This window comes from Pelobates fuscus, chromosome 2 (assembly GCF_036172605.1).
Source record: "Pelobates fuscus isolate aPelFus1 chromosome 2, aPelFus1.pri, whole genome shotgun sequence".
NCBI classification, from domain to species: domain Eukaryota; kingdom Metazoa; phylum Chordata; class Amphibia; order Anura; family Pelobatidae; genus Pelobates; species Pelobates fuscus.
In genome coordinates this window covers 81,779,375-81,803,044 of record NC_086318.1, presented here as the reverse complement: position 1 = coordinate 81,803,044, position 23,670 = coordinate 81,779,375, and the positions used below count along the sequence as shown (strand labels likewise).

General features: G+C 40.8%; 1 protein-coding gene across 2 annotated transcripts in view; it reads right to left on the bottom strand.

The window, feature by feature from the left end:
- LOC134586649 (calcium-binding protein 39) overlaps positions 1-23,272 on the bottom strand; it is a 35,314-nt gene extending 12,042 nt beyond the window's left edge. The window contains exons 1-3 of one of the 2 annotated variants that reach the window (XM_063442339.1): positions 22,960-23,272; positions 7,394-7,546; positions 1,030-1,248 (exon numbers count right to left, since the gene is read on the bottom strand). In XM_063442339.1, the coding sequence (XP_063298409.1) occupies positions 1,030-1,248; positions 7,394-7,507 (333 nt within the window). In that variant the 5' untranslated portion in view covers positions 7,508-7,546; positions 22,960-23,272. The remainder of the gene's footprint in view (positions 1-1,029; positions 1,249-7,393; positions 7,547-22,959) is intronic. The other variant, XM_063442340.1, reaches the window with a different exon arrangement.
- Positions 23,273-23,670: the final 398 nt, after the last annotated feature.

The window sequence follows — 23,670 nt, the reverse complement described above, 5'->3', positions numbered from 1 at the left end:
ACAACCAGTCCTGTTACTTCCAGGTAGTTTAACATGGTGGAGCTAAACTTAAGAGGCAGCAATTGCCCAGAGCATCTATCTTGCAAATACTTCTCATTGAGCTGCATTGAAGCTATATTACAAGCTATTTTAGATACCCCCCCCCCATGTAACCATGCATAATTACATGCATGCATTTTTTCATCTAATAGTTTTTCTCTCTCTCCCCCCCCCCCCCCCCCATTGGAGTGTCCATTTAATGTATTTCCTATTTACTGCAACGCATTCCCCAATTATAGATGGGCATTGCTTCAGTTTAGACAAAAAAAGAGCAGGCAGGAAAATGTTTAATCTAAATGTCCATTCTTTCCAAAGTGCACGGTTATTAGTTGCAGGAAGAGGACAAGGAAGGCAAGAAAAAAAAGGCAAGAAACAAGCGGTTATAAAAGCACAATCTTAAACAATTTTTTTCCAACAGCTGGAATCTACCTTTTAACCACTACCCTGCATTACACCATTGATTATTTGCTGATCACAGGGGCTAGGAATGGTGAACAAGTAACACAGAGCTACAGGATGATCGGTTGAGTGTGTGCAGGCGGGTCACACATCTTTCTAGATTGAAAACCTGCAGATTATCAATTGTAAAAGACTGGTCATGCAACCTTAAATTTAGAATTGAGTTTGGTACATTTTAAATTTTCTTTTCTAATGACAATTCTCCCTTCTGCCTATTCTCTTAAAAAGGAGAACTATTTAGAGGTTTGTTTTGGCTTTGTGTATCCTGAACAATGATTGCATATGTCCTTGGTAATGTTTTTGTGTAACTAGTGTGATTCACACCCACATGTCTTTAGTCACATTTACCCTTAAAATGACAGGGAGACCACACAAAGAAACATTCTTGGTATCCATTACTGACATGTTGTCACTTATGCACGTGGCATTAGTTGATTGTCCTGTAGGAACTGGTTAGTAACCAACACAGTGAGGACCTCCTCCACCAAAAGACCCTACACAGAGAGCCCAGCAAAAGGCAGACATATTGACCGATAGTATGGCAGTTCTGTCCATCTTCTGTCTCCCAGACACAAACGAGCTCCGTTTTGATTTGGGCCATGCCAGCTTCTTTTCATCCTTGGTCCTGTTATGTATGTCATCAGTAGAGTAAGCAGGAAGGGATATGTTTAAGCCTGAAGAAGAACGACTAAGGGAATTGGTTTGATGGGTGGGGGACTTGAGTGTGTGAGGTAACAACCCTCCTGTAAACTGCAAAATGAGACAGCATAGGGGGAAAAAAAAAAAAGTTGATATAAACTCAAATATACACAGGCAACAGGAAAGAGATTTAGTGAAATCTCAATATTTGGTCTTATCTAATTAGGAGTACTTGCAGCATTATCAGGAAAAAGATATGTTGAAGGAAAAAGTGAGAACAGAGATATTTACATCTAAAATCAAACAGGTAAAATAAATGAATAAATAAAAGTCGCTGGATTACAGCTGCACACAGGTTCAATCATGGATCTAAAAATGTACATTTAACCCATGGAAAACATGTTATTTTCTACTCCTCTTACCAGAACATGGCTACAAACCTTTAGTAGACATAAGTGGGAAAATAAATTAACTCTATTAACTCTAATAAATTAACTCTATTAACTCTAATTTGAAATGCCCTAAAGAGAACCTCATGACATTTATTTTCCTTTTAAATTTTACAGCATTTTTGATCATTTGCCCTCTCTCCCCTTTTTAGAAATGCAACCGTCTTGTCACGTTCGCTGGTCTGCAATTTTGCTTGACTCATTTAAAAGGAAGACAACAACAAAAATATATTGCATGATAAACCTATGTAGTGTGTCATAACATTCTTGCATAAAAAGGTTCTAGTTTTAATAAAGTTCTTTACCCCGGGCCTACATCCTTGTAACAATACATGTCTATAGCTGTAAAAGAATATTTAAATCTCTTTGTTTACATAAAAGAGCTGACAAGGCACTGATAATACTTAGCGCGGTCACAAAATGACCCATAGCTTCAAACAGAAAAGATAACCATTCCCCAAACACATACCTAGAAGTCTGAACATTGCCATCTGTGTAAAGAAGCATGGACTCTGCCCCCATGTACATAATACAATTAGGAAAGGACTTGTCTAAATTGATGTCATATCGGTGGGCTAAGCATAACATTGTACAAAATAATTTTATAAAACATGTTAATTGGGGAAAAGTGTTTTAAGTAGACTTCAGAAGATTTATAGCTTGTGGTGTGTGAATATGGCTTGTTTTTTTATTGCACACATAGGATTAGTGGAACTGATGGATGCATAGATAGCAATCATACCACACCTGCTTTTAGTTTATAACCACAGCATGGTTTACAGTTATGAAAAAAAAAAAACAGGCTGCGAGCAGTAATCTCCAGAGCCATCAAACTGTGCGACTTGTTCTCTCCAGAGCTAAAGGGGAGAGAGATCCCTGCACGTACATACGTTGGATGGGACTTGCATAGAAAAGGAGGAACACTATTTTAATGTGATGAAGGCTGCAGTTTTGATCTTACAAATCGCTAAAGTTATAAGCTACTGTGTGCAGTTACACAGTTATTATGGTTTTAAGAGTGATCATTTAAACCAGTATCAAGCACAGGACAATCTGATTACAACTCGTATCATCTACGGAGACGGGACAATCACTGAAGGTTATATAATAGCTCAACAAAATAACTACTATAGTTGTTTAGGTCAAAAAAAGACTAAAGTCCATCAAACTCAATCTTGAAACTCATTCTTTGGTGCTGAGGATCCAAATGAAAGCAAAAAAACAAACAAAAAAAACAATTGTAGCCATTTCCAATTATCACAAAAAAGGAAAGACGAACGTAATGGCAATCTTGACTCCATAATAGCAATCTGTAAGCTTGTTTGAGCAGGGTCCTCTTCAACCTATTATTCCTGTAAGTTTTCTTGTAATTGTCCTATTTATAGTTACATCCCCCCTCTCATAATATTGGTAAGCGCTACATAATCTGTTGGCGCTATATAAATGACAATAATAATAATAATAATATTAATCACAATTCTCCTTGGATAACAACCTGTTCACCTGCTAACAGTATTACCGGATGAACGGAGATTACTCATGTTATAAAAACCCACAAGGACGAACCCAGAAACATCCCTGAAGAAGTCCAGCACCTCACCGGACGAAACGCGTTGGATTTATTCCTTGTGTACTTTTTATACAGATATTTGTTTATTTTGTATTTTGTTATTTCCTGATCGTTGCTCCTGGGCTCCCCCTACGGATATTCTGACAACATCATCCAGGAGTCCCATGATTACTGGGAGACACGCTGTTTTTATATATTCTATGTGTAAGTGAGACCAATAAATGTGTCATATACAATTTTATAACAATCTTCACCATATTTGATTTCCTTTATTTTACATACTTGGTTGGAAGATACCTCAACTTATACTCATCACAGTACCCCTGAGTGGGTGAAAGGCCCGATTTTTCCATTCGTTCTGGTGTCTATAGCCTGTACCTGCAGACCTTTCAATGTAAACACTACTTTTACATTGCTGCCTAGTAACAGTCACTCAGTTGGCCACTAGAGAGTCCTTAATCAATGCTGCACAGTGTGCAGCTACTACGTTCAGCATCTCCACGCTCTGTATGGGGGCGCTGAGTATTCCCCACAGAGATGCATCGATTCAATGTATATCCGTGAAAAAATGCTAATTGGCACGTTTTGATGCGCATGCACAATATCCTCCCTTGGCTGAGATCATTATGACTGACTAACCATGGCCATGGCGAAATAGGCACAGCGTGGGGAAAAAAAAGGTGGGAAAAAACAACTCTCACGCAATTGGAGGGGGGGGGGGGGGGGGGGAGGTACCTAAACAGACACACAGACTCTCTGACAGACCAATGCTCCCTACCGCAGGCGGCTGCGTTTAAGGGCTGAAATCTCAGGTGCCAGGGCAAAATTTCTATATCTGATTTTGCAAGCCCTGCCCTGAGTACCCCCACCATAGTTGGGAGACATTGGCATGGTTGAGTATTTTCCAAATGTGCCAGTAACTTATTATGTTTGCATGCTGTCTTCATCCAGACTCTGTGACAAACACACACACACACAGATTTTTATTTTTATTAAAATCCACTGAGCCTCCCTACCTTTCGGAGAGCTGAGTGGATTTTTAACGGGGGTCCAGTGGGGTTATTCTCTCTTCCTACATGCGAGGGAGCCGTAATCTATCTGCACCTCCTATCTGCAGTGATGCCGGGGCTGGAGTGACATCATATTCCTGCTTCCGGCATCATTTAACAGCGTGCAATGGAGCAGAAAGAGATGCAGGTAGATTTCTGCTCCCTTGCATGCCGTCTACATTGGTCCTGCGGGCGGGCGGCTCCCATGGGCGGCTGCGTTAAAGGGCTGACATCCCAGACGTCAGGGCAACCTGGCGCCTGGGATTTGTCTAGCCCTGCCCTGAGCACCCCCACAGGAGAAGGAACTCACAATATTAGCTGTGCACTACATAGAGAGATACAGACAATATGCCAAGGGCAGGCATCTACTAAAAATAAGAATTAAGTAGCCCTTCTATCAGCATATGCCAACTCGTCAGCTGTGCCTGTCTGCATTTCCAAGGACAAAGCTTCCTAGGTCTGACTAACAGTGTGACTGACATCCCTAACAGTGCATGGTAATTGTCAACTTCGTTAGACTTAACCTCATTAATTTTATTTGAGTTACCCATCACTTCTTACAGCAAAGGTGGCCCGCTTGTCCTGCAAAGTATCATGGGTGATGTAGTTCCTTAAACAATTGAAGACCTCTACTCTATAGTGACTGTACCTTTGACTAATTTTTAAAGACAACATATGCAACTTTAGCCGGATGCATGCATGGCTATTAAATGTATGCAAATCATTCTGCTATATTAATACTATGATCAATGTAGCAAGGAAACAACAAGATAAACAATCCTTCCTTTGTTTGCACAGTGCATGTTTTTTACAGCAGATTATATCAAAAACGCACTCTCAAACACAGTGCAACTATACAAATTGTACATGGTTTTGCAATACAAACATTTTCTAAAGCCCTTTGCAATGAAGTCAACTCCAAAACTCACTGCAGAAACGTCGAAGCGGTTTCTGAATAAATTACAACTTTACCGTGCCATGGCAGTATGTTCTTTATTACTATCACAAGAAATATGGAAATCACATCATCCAAGACTCACAGTCTGGTGCTCTCTAATAAATCAGAGCGCAGTCACTACACAGTTTTTACTTGGGATGTTGCTCTAGAGCAGCTTTCAAGCAATCAACACAATGGGTTGATTACATTTATGGCACCCAAGAGTTAATGAGCTTTCAAAGAATTCCCATTCTACATCAAAATTTCAAATACATGGATGATGATTGGAAAACATTATAAAAAACATCGCCTGCTCTACCGTACACAGTAAATGAGGGTGAATAGCAAAACTATGGAGTAACGAATAGGCATTTGACTTTTTAATTATATACTGAAGCAGTGGCTGAGATTCTCTCTTCTTATAGTACATCATCATCCACCATGTCAGAATGAGATCATAGATCTGTCTCTCTCTCACTGAGACTGTATGAGAACTAATTGGGCATAATGGGTCAATGTCACCATGCGAGGTGGAGACTTAGTCAGGCAGTCACCATGTGAAGACTTATTGCTACATCTGAACCAGATTAGGTAATGCTGTCTATCTGAGAAGTGGGGAGTTCATCTTGCGATAAATCATGAATCACCTGGTTCTCACACCTAGTACTGCATAGAATGCACATCAGCAAGTAACACTTAGCTTAAATGTTTGGAACCTTTGTTCTTAAGTCTTGATACACAATCAGATATCTGTCTGGCAGGATATGTATGCCTTAATAGCTGCAGTGCCTTCGGGTGGCTATCACTGAACAATAGTACAGATGGTAATCAGCCATAAAAATCACAAGAATATATCTTACTAAGCTGCTGTACATAGCCACAACCATCAACAAACCAAAACGTAACATTATAAACAAATATCCATGGTCATTCACAATAATTCATGCTAATTTATGTTCCTCCGATGTAGGCATCCAGCATTCAAAGTACCGGTAAGTTAAAAATGCTACACGGTGAAATATTTTATTAAGGGATATTGCAGCAGTCAAATAACTGCCACTTGCCCCACTAGCCCCTAATGTGCAGCACAGGACAAGGAGTGTGAATCTGACATCAGGGATAATGGATAGAAGGATAAGTGTACAAGTGCACTTAGTCCCCTTCCCCCATCTGACTCACAATGTCACTTTAAATTGTCCTCTGTGCTCTGTAGAAGGAGAGTTGGCTGGCTGCGTCACCTTTAAGGAGAAGGAGATTTCACAAGCAGAAATGAATATGGTGCTTAGTTAAAGGACCACTCTAGGCACCCAGACCACTTCAGCTTAATGAAGTGGTCTGGGTGCCAGGTCCTTCTAGGGTTAACCCATTTTTTCAGAAACATAGCAGTTTCAGAGAAACTGCTATGTTTATGAATGGGTTAAGCCTTCCCCCTATGTCCTCTAGTGGCTGTCTCATTGACAGCCGCTAGAGGCGCTTGCGTGCTTCTCACTGTGATTTTCACAGTGAGAGCACGCCAGCGTCCATAGGAAAGCATTATGAATGCTTTCCTATGTGACCGGCTGAATGCGCGCGCAGCTCTTGCCGCGCGTGCGCATTCAGCCGACGGGGAGGAGAAGAGGCGGATCGGAGGAGGAGAGCAGGAGGAGATCTCTCCGCCCAGCGCTGGAAAAAGGTAAGTTTTTACCCCTTTCTCCTTTCCAGAGCCGGGCGGGAGGGGGTCCCTAAGGGTGGGGGCACCCTCAGGGCACTCTAGTGCCAGGAAAACGAGTATGCTTTCCTGGCACTAGAGTGGTCCTTTAAGCATCACTTCACTCAAAGGTTAAAAGCTGGAAACGAAGACCTATAGCTTTTTTAGGAATATATACACAATGATTTCTGTATCAGAGCTACACTGTATAATAAAAATAAAACCTCCACTTGGTTATAGCAAGTCCTCTGATATATTATAACAAACACCCTCATACTACATGCGGTTGTTACTGAAGCCAGTACTCTAGACACACACCAGGTCTCTTCAATACCATAATAGCTGTTCAACAGAATGAAAATTAACCAAATTCTAGCTGGAAGATAAAAACCAAAGTAGGACAATAACAATGAAATGCATGTGGTTCTTACAATGACAGATGCCAATAAACAAACAATATGAGGCAGAGATTGCAATTAAAGCAGATCTTGTTGATGATGATACTGCACACAAGTTGGCAATACTGTATATTGCGAATATGTGGAGGAGGGCACAGTATGTTACCTTTTCTGCTTTCTTGTCGGAGATGTCCTGCTTCTCCAGCACAGCGATGCTCTCCTTCAAATTCTTCACTATGTCTGCAGGAGACTTGTGAGATTTCCCAAAGGGGAATGGCATGGTTGGTGGAGTAACACTGCTCTTCAAAAGCTGCTCTTCCTGAAAGGTAAATACACAATGAGCTTAATAAAATATATTTCATTTTTAATAACAAAACTGATCACATGGCTGTGAATATCAAATTAATTAACTATGGAATTGCTTATAAAGCAATAATATTCCGGGAGGCAAAAATTACATATTGAGGCTTATTACATCATAAAGAACGTGGAGGTGTTGCATGTATATATTAAGGGTTGTTCCTTAACAATATTTACAGAAAGATAGGCATACAATGTAGGCAATACTTACATATTAACCTGAATAAATAAAATGGGAGTTTCAGGATATGATTAAAGATTGCAATACAAGTCGGTTGTGAAATATTTCTAAACAATTAGGTAAAGGATAAGTGTTATGTGCATGGAGGCCTTTAAAGTGGGCTGAAATGCAAAAATGATGTAGATTTACTGTAGAAGATACAAGAGAGATTCCATCACACTCTTAACTATCTATCTATATACAGTTCTCATTAGCTTAGGAAGCAACAGAGTAGTGAGTTCTACAAGTAAACAGGGAAAACCAAAGTAACATTTTTCAGCAGACTGAAAATAAAAATGTTCTCTTCGTGTGCTTGATTTCTATAATGTATTACTCAATATTTCTTTAGCATGATTCAGAATTATGCGCTGTGTATGATATGACTAGCAGGCCTTTGTGGCTATGATGCATGGACACCACATAATCCCTGAACCAGTCGTGTCCTGTGGTATCTGGCATGAAGACTTTAATGACAGATCCTTTAAGCCCTGAAAGTGGGGTCTCCATGGATCGAATTGGTTGTCCCAGCACATCTCACAGATGCTCAATTGGATTGAGATCTGGAGAATTTGGAGGCAACATATTAAAATCTTTGTCCTGTTCCTCAAACCATTCCTGAAAAATTTTTGCAGGGTGCATTATCCTGCTGAAAGAGGCCACTGACATGAAGGGTGTATGTGGTTTGCAACAATCTCTAGGTAGGTGGCACATGACAATAAAGTGGTCTGGGTGCCAAGTCCCCCTAGTTTTAAGCCTGAAGCTGAAAACATAGTTTCAGATAAACTGCTATGTTTATACTGCAGGGTTAATCCAGCCTCTAGTGGCTGTCTAGTGGCTTCCGCGATTTACACTGAGTAAATCACACTTGACGCTGGACGTCCTCACAGACCTCCAGTGTCAAAAAAGATCCCAATAGGAAAGCATTAATAAATGCTTTCCTGTGGGTGGGTTTAAATGCGCACGAGCCTCTGGCCGCGCATGCACAGTCAGCTCCACTTGGGAGCTAACGTCGATGGAGGAGAGGTCACCAATGCCGAGGGAGCCCGGCGCTGGATTAAGGTAAGCAAATAAATGGTTAATTAACCATTTATTCGCCACAGAACAGGGCCCTAGTCATCTCAACGGTGACGAGGGCTCTATAGCGTTAGGAATACATATTTGTATTCCTAACGCTATAGTGTTCCTTTAATGAAAAGGAAGGGCACACACACACACATAATTACAGCTATAACAGACCTATGAAAAGCGTTCAACTGTGCAATACATTTCTCTCCTGAACTCATACATACAAACAAAATTAAAAAAAAAATGTTTAAAGGCCTTTGTCTCAACTCCCTGCTCACTGTAATGTGCATGTGTAACTTTTGCAAGTGCAAACATCATATTTCATCTATATTTTAACAGAATTAATTGGCTGAAAATGTAAGCTAACCTGTTCAGCCAATGAATAACTTTAAAATGTGGTTGAAATTAGGCTGAGCGGGGGCAGGCCATGGAGACCTCTGCTTTTGGTTAAAATTCCTGGAAAATTTTCAACCAACAACCAGGGGATGGCACCGGCAGCTTAATGGCACCATAACCACTTTGATATGTAACGGTTATGTCAATTAGACTGCATTTTAAAAGTATACAAAGTGCATCCATCAAGAAAATATGGCATTCCATAAGAACATAAAATTTCATCTATATAAAGTGTCGAACAAATTGCAAGCAAATGCATAGTTTATATTACACTTCAATAGCAGCAACATAGAGATTTGTAAAATCTGTACAAATTTGAGTTACATGTGACAATCTTGACATGCGAGTTGGAGGGGTTCCTCCCTATAAAAATTTTTTTTAAATCTCTTTAATTCAGAAAATTGGCGCCTTAGATGGGATATGAGAATATCATACAAATATATCTGGGTCTAGTACAAACTATTGTTTGGAAATCTATTCATAAACAGAGCTATACATAGGACACAAGGTAAAGCATTTAGGCTGGAAGATAGGAAATTTAGTCTAAGGCAAAGAATTTGTTTTATTTTTATTTTTTACAGTAAGAACAATAAAGATGTGGAATTCTCTGCCTGAAGAGGTGGTTTTATCAGAGTCCATACAGATGTTTAAACAGCAATTGGATAAAGCAATTGCAAAAACATAACATACAGGGATATAATTTCTAATTAGTGGGGTAATAGCGTCTTGATCCAAGGAGATATCGGACTGCCATTTTGGGGTCAATAAGGAATTTTGTCCTAGTTTGTTGTAAAATTGTAAGCGTTTCAAACATTTTTTTGCCTTCTTTTGGGTTAACAGCAAAAACATATGTGAGAAAAACTGAACGTGATGGGCGCAAGTCTCTTTTCAGCTATGCAACTATATAACTATGTACAAATAGGCATTTCGGTTGCCCCATCTTACTCTGACTTTCATGTCATAAGCTTGCAAAGTGAACCCATTACCAGATGAAATTATAGATTGTATCAAGCAACTTTAAAAACAGTAGTTGATGCAAGTGGGGTTAGAAAGGGTTATAAAAACATCCCTAGTACTAAGGAATGTTTCCCTCAAAAAGACATGGACATCTGTCTCAGGTTTGCTAAATGCCAACTGGATGCTCCAGATGTCTAGGTGAACATATTGGTAAAAGATGAGACAATGTTGTAATTTTTAAGAATACATGAGTAATATTTAGAGCAAACTAAAAACTTTTTAAACTACATGGTTACTGACTAAAGTGTGACTTTTTAAGAATTCAAAGTGAGCTTCACATTTTAGGCACAAGCAACAAAATTGAATTTTTTCTAATTTTGCCTAAAATCTTAAATTCTATTTCTATTTTTGAAAATTCACACTTTAGTGAATTACTCTATTAATGGCTTTGTTTCAACCACTAAAACCCAAGGTTGTGGCACTTTTTTTGTTGCCTCGGGACCCACACAGTTCGCAATCATTGAAAATAGTGAATACATGTAAATTCAATAAAACATCATTATACCTGTAAAGTGTTTATATCTAGAGATCAGGTTTTTTTTTGTCCAAGGAGCTAAGACTATTCTGAGCTAGGACATTGCATTTTCCATAAACATTTTTCCTATTGGAAAGCATTAGGAGGTTATTGTGCATGTGTGACAAAACAAATCAATGCATCTCTATGGTGAACGTTCAGCACCTCCATGCAGAGTGTGGAGACCCTGAACGTCAATGTTGCGGATTGTGCATCACTGGACTAGGAAGGACCTCTAGTGGTCGTCTGTGTGACAGGCACTAGAGGTGTTCCTAGGCAGTAATGTAAACACTGCTTTTTTTTTTTTACTGAAAAGGCAGTATTTACATTAAAAAGCCTGGAGCACATGCCGCTATAGAATACATAGAATGTGATGGCAGATAACCATTCGACCCATCTAGTCTGCCCAATTTTCTAAATACTTTCATTAGTCCCTAGCCTTATCTTATAGCTAGGATAGCATTATGCCTATCCCATGCATGCTTAAACTCCTTCACTGTGTTAACCTCTACCACTAACGCTAGAAGGCTATTCCATGCATACCCTCTCAGTAAAGTAATACTTTCTGATATTATTTTTAAACCTTTGCCCCTCTTATTTAGGACTATGTCCTCGTGTTGAGATAGTTTCTCTTATTTTAAATATAGTCTCCTCCTTTGTGTTGATTCCCTTTATGTATTTAAATGTTTCTATCACATCCCCCCGACTCGTTTTTCCTCCAAGCTATACATGTTAAGATCCTTTAAGCTTTCCTTGTAAGTTTTATCCTGCAATCCATGAACCAATTTAGTAGCCCTTCTCTGAACGCTCTCTAAAGTATTAATATCCTTCTGGAGATACGGTCTCCAGTACTGCGCACAATACTCCAAGTGAGGTCTCACCAGTGTTCTGTACAATGGCATGAGCACTTCCCTCTTGCTACTGCTAATACCTCTCCCAATAATACAACCAAGCATTATGCTAGCATTTCCTGCTGCTCTATTACATTGTCTACCTACCTTTAAGTCATCTGAAATAATTACCCCTAAATCCCTTAACTCAGATGTTTAGGTTAGGAAGGTATCCATTTTATATTCTGCCCATGGGTTTTTACACCCAAGATACATTATCTTGCACTTATCCACATCTAGTTTACCTAAATCAGTTGCCATTTAGCTTTTCCCTCCTTGAAAATCAACTCTGTTACATATCTTAGTATTATCAGCAAAAAATATATACCGTATTTATCGGCGTATAACACGCACTTTTTTCCCCTGAAAATAGGGGGGAAATCGTGGGCACACTTCCTTTCAGTCCCGCCGGAAACCGGAACATGAAATTAAAGTTCCTGTACCGCGGTGCAAGCTGTGAAGCCGGCCCACGCTTCAGGACAGGTAAGTAATTATGGGAGGGGAAGTACACTATGGGAGGGGAGGGGGGGGGAAGTACACTATGGGAGGGGAGGGGAGGGGGGGGAAGTACACTATGGGAGGGGAGGGGGGGGAAGTACACTATGGGAGGGGAGGGGGGGAAGTACACTATGGGAGGGGAGGGGGGGGAAGTACACTATGGGAGGGGAGGGGGGGGGGAAGTACACTATGGGAGGGGGGGAGAATACTATGGGAGGGGAGGGGAGAATGGGAGGGGAGGGGAGAATACTATGGGAGGGGAGGGGGGGAGAATACTATGGGAGGGGAGGGGGAAAATACTATGGGAGGGGAGGGGGGGAGAATACTATGGGAGGGGGGGGGGGAGAATACTATGGGAGGGGAGGGGGGGAGAATACTATGGGAGAGGAGGGGGGGAGAATACTATGGGAGGGAGGGGGGGAGAATACTATGGGAGGGGAGGGGGGAGAATACTATGGGAGAGGAGGGGGGGAGAATACTATGGGAGGGGAGGGGGGAGAATACTATGGGAGGGGAGGGGGGGAGAATACTATGGGAGGGGAGGGGGGGAGAATACTATGGGAGGGGAGGGGGGAGAATACTATGGGAGGGGAGGGGGGTGAGAATACTATGGGAGGGGAGGGGGTGAGAATACTATGGGAGGGGAGGGGGTGAGAATACTATGGGAGGGGAGGGGGTGAGAATACTATGGGAGGGGAGGGGGGGAGAATACTATGGGAGGGGAGGGGGGGAGAATACTATGGGAGGGGAGGGGGGGAGAATACTATGGGAGGGGAGGGGGGAGAATACTATGGGAGGGGAGGGGGGGAGAATACTATGGGAGGGGAGGGGGGGAGAATACTATGGGAGGGGAGGGGGGAGAATACTATGGGAGGGGAGGGGGGGAGAATACTATGGGAGGGGGGGAGAATACTATGGGAGGGGAGGGGGGGAGAATACTATGGGAGGGGGGGATAATACTATGGGAGGGGGGGAGAATACTATGGGAGGGGGGGAGAATACTATGGGAGGGGGGGAGAATACTATGGGGGGGGGAGAATACTATGGGAGGGGAGGGGGGGAGAATACTATGGGAGGGGGGGAGAATACTATGGGAGGGGGGGAGAATACTATGGGAGGGGGGAGAATACTATGGGAGGGGAGGGGGGGAGAATACTATGGGAGAGGAGGGGGGGAGAATACTATGGGAGAGGAGGGGGGGAGAATACTATGGGAGAGGAGGGGGGGAGAATACTATGGGAGAGGAGGGGGGGAGAATACTATGGGAGGGGAGGGGGGGGAGAATACTATGGCAGGGGAGGGGGGAGAATACTATGGCAGGGGAGGGGGGGAGAATACTATGGGAGGGGAGGGGGGGAGAATACTATGGGAGGGGAGGGGGGGAGAATACTATGGGAGGGGAGGGGGGGAGAATACTATGGGAGGGGAGGGGGGGAGAATACTATGGGAGGGGGGGGAATACTATGGAAAGGGGGGACACTATGGGATGAGGGGGGAACACTATGGGATGAGGGGGGAACACTATGGGATGAGGGGGGAACACTATGGGATGAGGGGGGAATACTATGGGATGAGGGGGGAATACTATGGGATGAGGGGAAATTTCCTGGAATTTCTTTCTAAAAATGAGGTGCGTGTTATACGTCGGTGCGTGTTATACGCCGATAAATACGGTACTTTACCATCACGAACTTCTGCAATATCACTAATAAAAATATTGAAGAGAATGGGTCCAAGTACAGATCCCTGAGGTACCACATTGGTAATAAGACCTTGCTTCAAATACATTCTATTGACTACAACACTCTGTTGCCTGTCGCTCGGCCACTGCCTAAGCCATTCAACAATATTGGAACCCAAACTCAAAGATTGCAATTTAGTAATAAGCCTTACAGAAATCTAGGTAAGCAATGTCTACTGCACCACACTGATCTATTATTTTAATTACCCAAAAAAAGAATCAATAAGATTAGTTTGGCATGATTTCCCTGAAGTAAACCCATGTGGTCTCTGATTTTGAAATCCATGTCATTTTAAATGTTCAACAATCCTATCCTTTAACATGGCTTCCATTACTTTCCCTGTTACTAAAGTAAGACTTACTGGCCTATATATAGTTGCCTGACTCCTCCGTACTACCTTTCTTTTGAATGGGTACAATATTCTGTAATTTCCAATCTTCGGGGACTGCTCCTGGCAACAATGATTGGTTAAATAAATCTGTTAATGGTTTTGCTAGTACACAACCAAGTTTTTTTTAATAACTTTGGGTGTATCCCATCAGGCCCCATAGACTTATTTGTCTTTACTTAAGACAGCTGAAATACCTATTCCTTTGTAATCAGCAGAACCACTACATTAAACTGCAGTTGTTCTTCTGACTTTAGTGTCCCTTTAAAGGGAACCTGCCACCACTATCTCATTACAGAGGTGGGTGATACGCTTTTGTAACACCCAACTTTGGTCCATCTTTGCAGCTCCCACAGTCTTCACTTTATTGCCAGCATGCCAGCATCAGAAAGCAGTGACTTCAGTCACTCTGTTCCTCTACTCCCTAGCCAGTGGTTGGATAGGGAGTTACCACAGCAACCAAAGCACATGCTGTATGTTCACTACAGTACCTAAAATTAAATGATTATTAGTCCACTGCTACCAAAAGAGTTAACACACTCTTTGCCTTAGACAGTGTGAATGTGTTACAATGAGTGCAAAAGAAAAACCTTAGGCTCAACGTGGTTAATAATGGTGCAAAGAGCGCTACCTAGGCATTTAATGGAGGAATAATGTTTTATAAGTACAAAGCCCAGTAGCACTCTTTGCACCAGCATTAAAGGGACAGTATAGTCACCTGAATAACTTCAGCTTAATGAGGTTGTTCAGGTGAGAACTATAGCTCCCTGCAGCCTCTCATGTAAACACTGTATTTTCTGAGAAAATACAGTGTTTACATTGAAAGCTAGGAACACCTCCAGTTGCAGTCACTCAGAGTGAACCAGAGGGACTTCGGAGTTGATGGAGGCATAATATGCCTCCATCCACTCAGATCTGCTGTCAGCAGAGCACAGGGCAGCACTGTGCACAGCATCCTGTGATTCAGTATCTCCTCCCTCTGCATGCAGACACTGAACTTTCCTCATAGAGATTCAATGATTCAATTCAACTCTATGAGGAGATGCTGATTGGCCAGGGCTGTGTTTGAATCATGCTGGCTCTGCCCCGGATCTGCCTCTTTGTCAGTCTCAGCCAATCCTATGGGGAAGCACTGTGATTGGATCAGGCTATCACATGTCAGCAGACTGCAGATTTACAGCTTCTGGCTTGAATACAGTAAGATTTGTACTATATTTATGGAGGCATGAGGGGCCCAGGGAGGCTAGATGGTCATGTTAACACTATAGGGTCAGAAATACATGTAGTTGCACTGGTGACTATAGTGTCCCTTTAATCACTTTGCTTCCTAGTTTTTTTTGGCCCTGATTTGACAGGTGGGGGGGAAATATATTTATGTTTTTAAAAGGTTTTTGTCAATCTATAAATTTGCTAGCACAATGTACAGATGAAATGTTGTGCTCTTCAAAAAGAGCAAAAGTAATTTAGGCATAACAGGTGCACTTTAAAGGAATACCATAGCATTCAGAATACAAACATGTATTGCTAATGCTCTAGTATCCTCCTAACTGTTTGGGTCTTTTTATGTATCTTTAATCCATCTCTGCTCCGGTTCCCAAGCTGCCACCTTGCATCTCCGGCTGAGATCATCAAGATTGATGATTTCAGCCAATCAAAGCTTCCCCATGTAGAAGCATTTAAATGCTAGTGCACATGCGCAACAAATCACCATGCTGCGTAAATCAAATTCTCTCTAGGAGCAGCAACGTATTGAGAACCAAATCTGACTCAGTTCTCACAGGGAAGCATCTTTAGCAGGTGTCAGGATGACAGCAATCAGAGAGGTGTTTAACTATGCAATTAAACCTTGCAGTTTCTACAAAACTGCAAGGTTTTACATTGCAGGTTATAACCAAAGGACACAGAACAGGTCATTGAAATGAAGTGGTTGGGCTGCCTTTAGTGGTCCTTTAAATGAAATGTGCCTGTATTTTTATTTATTTTTTTTATAAAAGAAGCAAGTCAGCCTAAAACCTTTATGTTCTTTACAGACGAATCTTATTGTTCAGAACAATATAAGAAAGGTTAATTGTAAGAGACAATAATGAGATATTCAACTTGGAAAATAATTCTATGCTCAGTGATTTATCTTTTATTAGAAGGACATTAATCGCCATAATAACCACTGCTTACTGTGGGATGCAGTCCATCTAATTTTGTCAAACCATTAGCAAGGTCTGGCTGTGGATTTTAGAGAACCCATAGCAGACAATTTTACCGCTGGTGCAGAGCAATAAAGAAAGTTCCCATGTCTAATCTATTCTAGTCTGGCCAGAGTTCATTGAATGCACCAATTGGGATTTGCTTCACTGACCACAGATATTAAATGGACAATATAGGCATCCAGACCACTTCATCTCATTGAAGTAGTCTGGGTCCAGTGTCAGTGTCCCTTTAACCCATTGGTGTCACCAACTCAGTGACTGGCCAAGCTGTAAAATGAAAGTAAGACCAGAGGCATGCATCATTCCAAGCATTAGAAGTGAGCATGAATATACTTGCATTGAAATGTCTACAGTGTTTGGATTTAACCTATGTGAGCAGCCATCAAAAGAAGGCATGTTAGAAAGGAAAGGCATGTTAGAAGGAAAAAGTGGCATTTGTCTCAGAATTGCCATACAGTAAAGTGACAACGATAGCATAAATCAAAATAGTACTTTAATACGTTTCCATAAAAATATATATCATAGTATTGTTTTTATCCTTATTGAAAACATTTCCTATTTCTGACTAGATATGGTTTGTGTGTTTTTTGTTTTGTGTACATTTTCTGTTATTTTCCAAATTATTATTGTGTAATGATGAGCTTTTTCCTAGATGGCAAAATCAGAATGACCTAATGTTTGAATATGTAGCTCTCTTGAATGGCCACTGATTTAGTGCTACATTGTTAGATCTTTACAAGATTTATGTACAAACTGCTACTGTGATCTGTTTTATGTACTCATTGCGCTCTTATTTGCTTTTTTCATCACAATAAAATCTTATTAAAGACAAAATTAGAAATGATAAAAGGGATGCTAAGAATTATAGCCAAGTCCCATCACTGTAAATATCACGGTGCATGGAGTACCCTGCAATCTGTCTCCCCTCTCAGAGTGGTTTATAACTGCCAGCGCCCTAGTTCTTAAACATCAAAATTTTACTTCCTTCTTTTCTATCTTCTCTTTTTCCCCCCACCTCCCTGTAGCTTTTTTGAGAGCCTGAGCCACTGACAGGAGATCACTACACAAATAGTACAATGCAAAATAAACACTACTATAGATAGTAATTGTAGTGAAATATATACACAAATACTTAACTTAAATGTTATAATGCAGCCTCCCAAGATCGTTACCCAAAGAAGACGACCTTTTCATATATAGATAACCACAAACAACACAAAATTTCGGGATACGGCTGAGAATGATTCTAAAAGGAACATAGAAAAATATACAAAATAGTGAAGTACAATTAACACATTTTATGCGCTGTATATGAATGCACTCACAGAGTTATGTAGAATATATCGCTCATAGGGTGCCTCCCACGGTAGATATGGGGGGATAGTGGTCCCTTAGCTCCTCGTGAAACTCCTTAATAATGCTCAGGACTTCAAGCGGGCAATGGTAGGAAAAAAAGTGCTTTTATTGATAAAAGGTGAATAATCACCATCAATATAAATTATAATTGAAATTAAAAGAAAAACGTTTTTTCTTTTAATTTCAATTATATTTTATATTAATGCACTTTTTTTCCTACCATTGCCCGCTTGAAGTCCTGAGCATTATTAAGGAGTTTCACGAGGAGCTAAGGGACCACTAGCCCCCCATATCTACCGGGGGAGGCACCCTATGAGCGATATATTCTACATAATTCTGTGAGTGCATTCATATACAGCGCATAAAATGTGTTAATTGTACTTCACTATTTTGTATATTTTTCTATGTTCCTTTTAGAATCATTCTCAGCCGTATCCCGAAGTTTTGTGTTGTTTGTGGTGATCACTACACAAAGCCTGTTACACAAGACTGTGAACCATGCTCAGCATAAACAAACAGTAACCACGGCATGGCTTTAACGATGTTACTGAAAAGTTCCACTCATACTGTTAGATGAGTGGGATTGCCACTGGGGAGTGGGGGGTATCGTATTTCCCCATAGACTCCTATACAAAACTTTATGGAATAGAGAAAATGCAGTTGCTATCTGGAAAAGATCTAAGAGTTAACATTCCATAAACAACTGTAAAACTATGTAGAATATCAAACAAAATAAAAGGGGCAACAGTCACTGCTACTAACACTACAATCGACTTACATATATCAACTTATACCAATCTAATCTCTACTTTGTGCCAAAGAAATGACCAAAACCAGAAAGTTTTGCATACAGTGTATATCACTTTATCACAATAGCTGTAGTCCATAATAGTGGTTTTCAACCAGAGTATACGGGTGTGCCTCAAGCAAGCGCAAAGTGTCTCATGAATACCTTGACTTCAGAGCGTAGAATAGCAATCTAAGCACCATAACCACTACAGCACACCGTAGTGGTAAAGGTGCTAGGAGTCTACCAGGATCCTCTAGTTCACAAGTTCCTCTTCACAGATATCACTAAATAAGATCTTCTTACATCTGCAATAGCAAATGCACTTCCATCTGTGTCTGAGTGGAATGCATTGGCTGGGAGTGTTTGCTGATACTCCGCAGTCTGTAGATTTCATTCAAAGTTGATTACTGATGTAGAGGGGCATTCTAGTGATATCAGTGAAGAGGGGCTGGACCGTAGTTGCCAGAAGGTCTCACTTCTTTCCCTTGTTTTTTAATGCAAGCACTTAAAATGAACACTCCAACTCACAGCAGTGGTGTATTTTGGATTTGTGCTGCCCTAGGCACGACTACATTTGGGCAGCCCCAAAATAAAAATTTGCCCCCCTAATTCGTGTCAAGTCCATAAGTTTATGTTCTCAGCCAATGAGCTAATATTTATTATTGAGGATTTTCTGGCTCTTTGGAGATGGTAGTTTAGACGGAGAGCAGCACTTGTCAGACCCCAGGTAATAAATCAAACCATTCAAAAACAGTTTAATTCCTTTCGATAGGAGGTTACCTGGGCATGCCTAGCACCATAACCACTACAGAAAACCTGGACGGTTCCCTTTGAATCTCACAAACATGATGAGATGCTCATAGATGTAACTGTCTGAAAATTCTCCCATACCATAGCTACAACTGTTACTGCGATACCGAATTAACCTTTTTAATTATGTTAAATTTAAAACTGTATAGTCACTCTTATCTGCTTCCAAAGGAAAAATTTGATCTGTGAGGCTGTATGATCCAACACTTTTTACTCTAAATCTTAATCCTGAACACATATTGTATCTACACAGACAGTTTACCCAACCTTTAGATATATATATTTTCCGCATTCTTCTCATGCGCTTGTTTGTCATTTACTTCTCTAAATACGTTGGTGCTTTATAAAAAAAATATATTTGTCTATTCAAAGACAAATTTCCAAACATTCTCCACAGTAGCAATGATTTCAGTTCAGGTATTGAAGTCTAACATTTGAATCCCAGGAAAATCAACGTTCGTATAATCAGAGGTGCCCAAAGTGTAGATATTACTGCTGTAGAACTACAACTCACATAATGCTCTGTCAGCATTAACCCCTTAAGGACCAAACTTCTGGAATAAAATGGAATTATGACGTGTCAGACCTGTCATGTGTCCTTAAGGGGTTAAAGCTGTTCCAGCATTATGAACGTTATTTAAACTGGGTAACTACTTTTTGTTCAACCCTGGTTTCGATTTAATAGTTCTTACCTGCTCACAGTATATGTGCCAAAAGAGCTCAAAAATAATATTCCACAGCTCAGAGATGTAAAATAACACAGATAGGTTGGGGAAAATACAGAGATGCCTGTGGTTCCTAATAGGTTTGTCCATCCTAGCTAGATTGTCTTCAGATGGCTCTCTAGCTCTCTCTAATTAACATGCTGCTCTGACACTGTGGTTATTATAAAAGTAATGGATATGCTGCTTATAATAAACAGAAGACAACAGTGCACTGTCTGGTTCAGAGACAGACTGACTGAAGACATGGCAAAACCGCAGATTTAAATCTCTTTTTTTTTTCTCCTATCTGACTTAAATGGAAACTAGAGGCACCCAGACCACTTTATCTCAATGAAGTGGTCTGGACGCAGTGTCCCTAAACTAGCACTAAGGCACATCGGCACTGTAAACATGTGAGAAAAAGAAAGAAATGGTTAGGCAACCCTTTCATGGCAAGGGGTGGAGGGTTCAGGGAAACACTAGTGTTTATCAAAACAACGTTGTATTCCTAACACTATAGAGCTCCTTTGAACAGCCTGCTGTTTGGCTACTTACACTGGGAGAGTACCAAGTAGTCAAAATGTGGACTGAAGTGGTTATGGTGCTTTGAGCCTGCTAATTAGAGATGAAACAAACTAGATGGGGCACAAGTTGAGTTCAACTGATTGTAAATGATGCAGAGGCCAGGCAAACAGCATAATTTGCAATGAAAACGAAATCCTCCTGCTTATGTATGTGCTCTTCAATATCCATGTATAGTCCCTCTATACGTATAGCACAGTGGTACAAAGTGTGTTCCACTAGTAAAAGTTACAGCATACATTGAACGCATTTATTAATGAGCCATTACATAGATTGATCAAATATGCATATGCTCATAAAAGTTACACACACAATATGGGTGTAAAAAGATGTAAAAGAATATATTCACGATTCTGCACTCACATTTGTAGTAAAAGTGCCACGGTGCTCTTTCAGCCAAATCAACATAAATCTACACGAAGAAAGGCACAAGCTGGGCTTTTTGAAGAAAATTATTTGTCTTTATTCATAACACACGGGTTACAGCCAATCGACATTTCAGTCCATCATAGGACTTTCATCAGGATGTAAGTCCTATGATGGACTGAAACGTCGATTGGATGTAACACGTGTGTTTTGAATAAAGACTAATAATTTTCTTCAAAAAGCCCAGCATGTGCCTTTCTTCGTGGAGATAGATAGATAGAATATATATATATATATATATATATATATATATATATATATATATGAGAGATAGATAGATAGATAGATATATATATATATATATATATATCTATATATATATATATATATATGAGATGCCAAAATACCAGAGTATTGCAGTATCCAACAATACCTTTTTTTGTTGGACTAACATAATATTTAAAAGACAAGCTTTCCATAGTCCCTTAGGTGTGAAGCAATGCTGATCAATTTAAGAGTTTAACACTTAAAACAACTGATGTTTTTAGAGAAGAGGAGAGGGTGAGTAGGGTGCCATAGTGTGTATATAGATATATACAGGGGGTGAGTAGGGTGCCATAAATAGTGTGTATATAGATATATACAGGGGGTGAGTAGGGTGCCATAAATAGTGTGTATATAGATATATACAGGGGGTGAGTGGGGTGCCATAAATAGTGTGTATATGGATATATACAGGGAGTGAGTGGGGTGTCATAGTGTGTATATAGATATATACAGCGGGTGAGTGAGGTGCCATAAATAGTGTGTATATAGATATATACAGGGGTGAGTAGGGTGCCATAGTGTGCATATAGATATATACAGCGGGTGAGTAGGGTGCCATAGTGTGTATATAGATATATACAGGGGGTGAGTAGGGTGCCATAGTGTGTATATAGATATATACAGGGGGTGAGTAGGGTGCCATAGTGTGTATATAGATATATACAGGGGGTGAGTAGGGTGCCATAGTGTGTGTATATAGATATATACAGGGGGTGAGTAGGGTGCCATAAATAGTGTGTATATAGATATATACAGGGGGTGAGTAGGGTGCCATAAATAGTGTGTATATAGATATATACAGGGGGTGAGTAGGGTGCCATAAATAGTGTGTATATAGATATATACAGGGGGTGAGTAGGGTGCCATAAATAGTGTGTATATAGATATATACAGGGGGTGAGTGGGGTGCCATAAATAGTGTGTATATAGATATATACAGGGGGTGAGTGGGGTGCCATAAATAGTGTGCATATAGATACATACAGGGGGTGAGTAGGGTGCCATAGTGTGTGTGTATATATATATATATATATATATATATATATATATACATACAGGGGGTGAGTAGGGTGCCATAAATAGTGTGTATATAGATATATACAGGGGGTGAGTGGGGTGCCATAAAAAAAAAAAAATATATATATATATATATATATATATATACACGGGGTGAGTGGGGTGCCATAAATAGTGTGTATATTGATATATACAGAGGGTGAGTGGGGTGCCATATATAGTGTGTGTATATGTATATATATATATATATATATATATATATATATAGGTATATACAAGGGGTGAGTGGGGTGCCATATATAGTGTGTTTATTGATATATTCACATACACAGAAAGGTATCAGTAAAGGTAATGACGATAATAATGACAATACGTGGAAGAATCTGTGAACCAGCTGTGTGGCTGTTAGTACATGGGACTCTGGCTGTCAGTAAGTGAATATAAATCGATAAATGCGGAAACCAAGCCATGGCTGTCGGCACTGACCTACAGAGCTCCAGACACAGGGTCCCGCCCTCTGCCGGGCTCTCTGGGGGCACACTGGCTGTTCTGTCCGGGTTAGCTCTCTGTGGGGCTGTGTGGGCACACGGGTCACTCTGGGGGTGCCTGTCTTGTCAGCTGTCCCTGGGGTCACTTCCGGGAGATCGAGGGGTGTGTGCCAGTTGAGGGATCACTCCCCTTGCTATTTACTTCCAGGGGTCTCTCTCGGATGCCGGGCCACGCCAGGGGTCTCTATCCTTTCGGGTCACTCCGGGCGGCTCCTCCCGTCTCTATGGTGTTCTCAGTCCCAGAAGGTTCACTTCCGGCGCGCACTGCGACGTCACTTTGACAGCGACATCGGTAGCTCTGGAGGACTCACTGCGTGTGAGCTCTATGGTAGTACTGAACAGAGCGGCTAGACTGAAAACCGGCGACACCTAGTGGTAAGCTGTGTGTTTAGCAGCGAGTTTGTGGTTGTGTGTATGTGGCAGTGTAGGGTGTCAAACTCAGTGTCTATAGGGGGGCTGGAGATTCAACGTGAAAAAAAGGAATTTTATTATTTATAATATCAGGGTAAGTGTCAATTGTTAGGAATTCTGACTTAATTTCCCAGCTTGAGACCATGACAGCTGAAAACATTGATAGCGCTTATTCACATTGTGCTGAATTGGAATAAAAAAAAAAAAAAATTAACCTAAAATAGTGAAGCTGTGACAA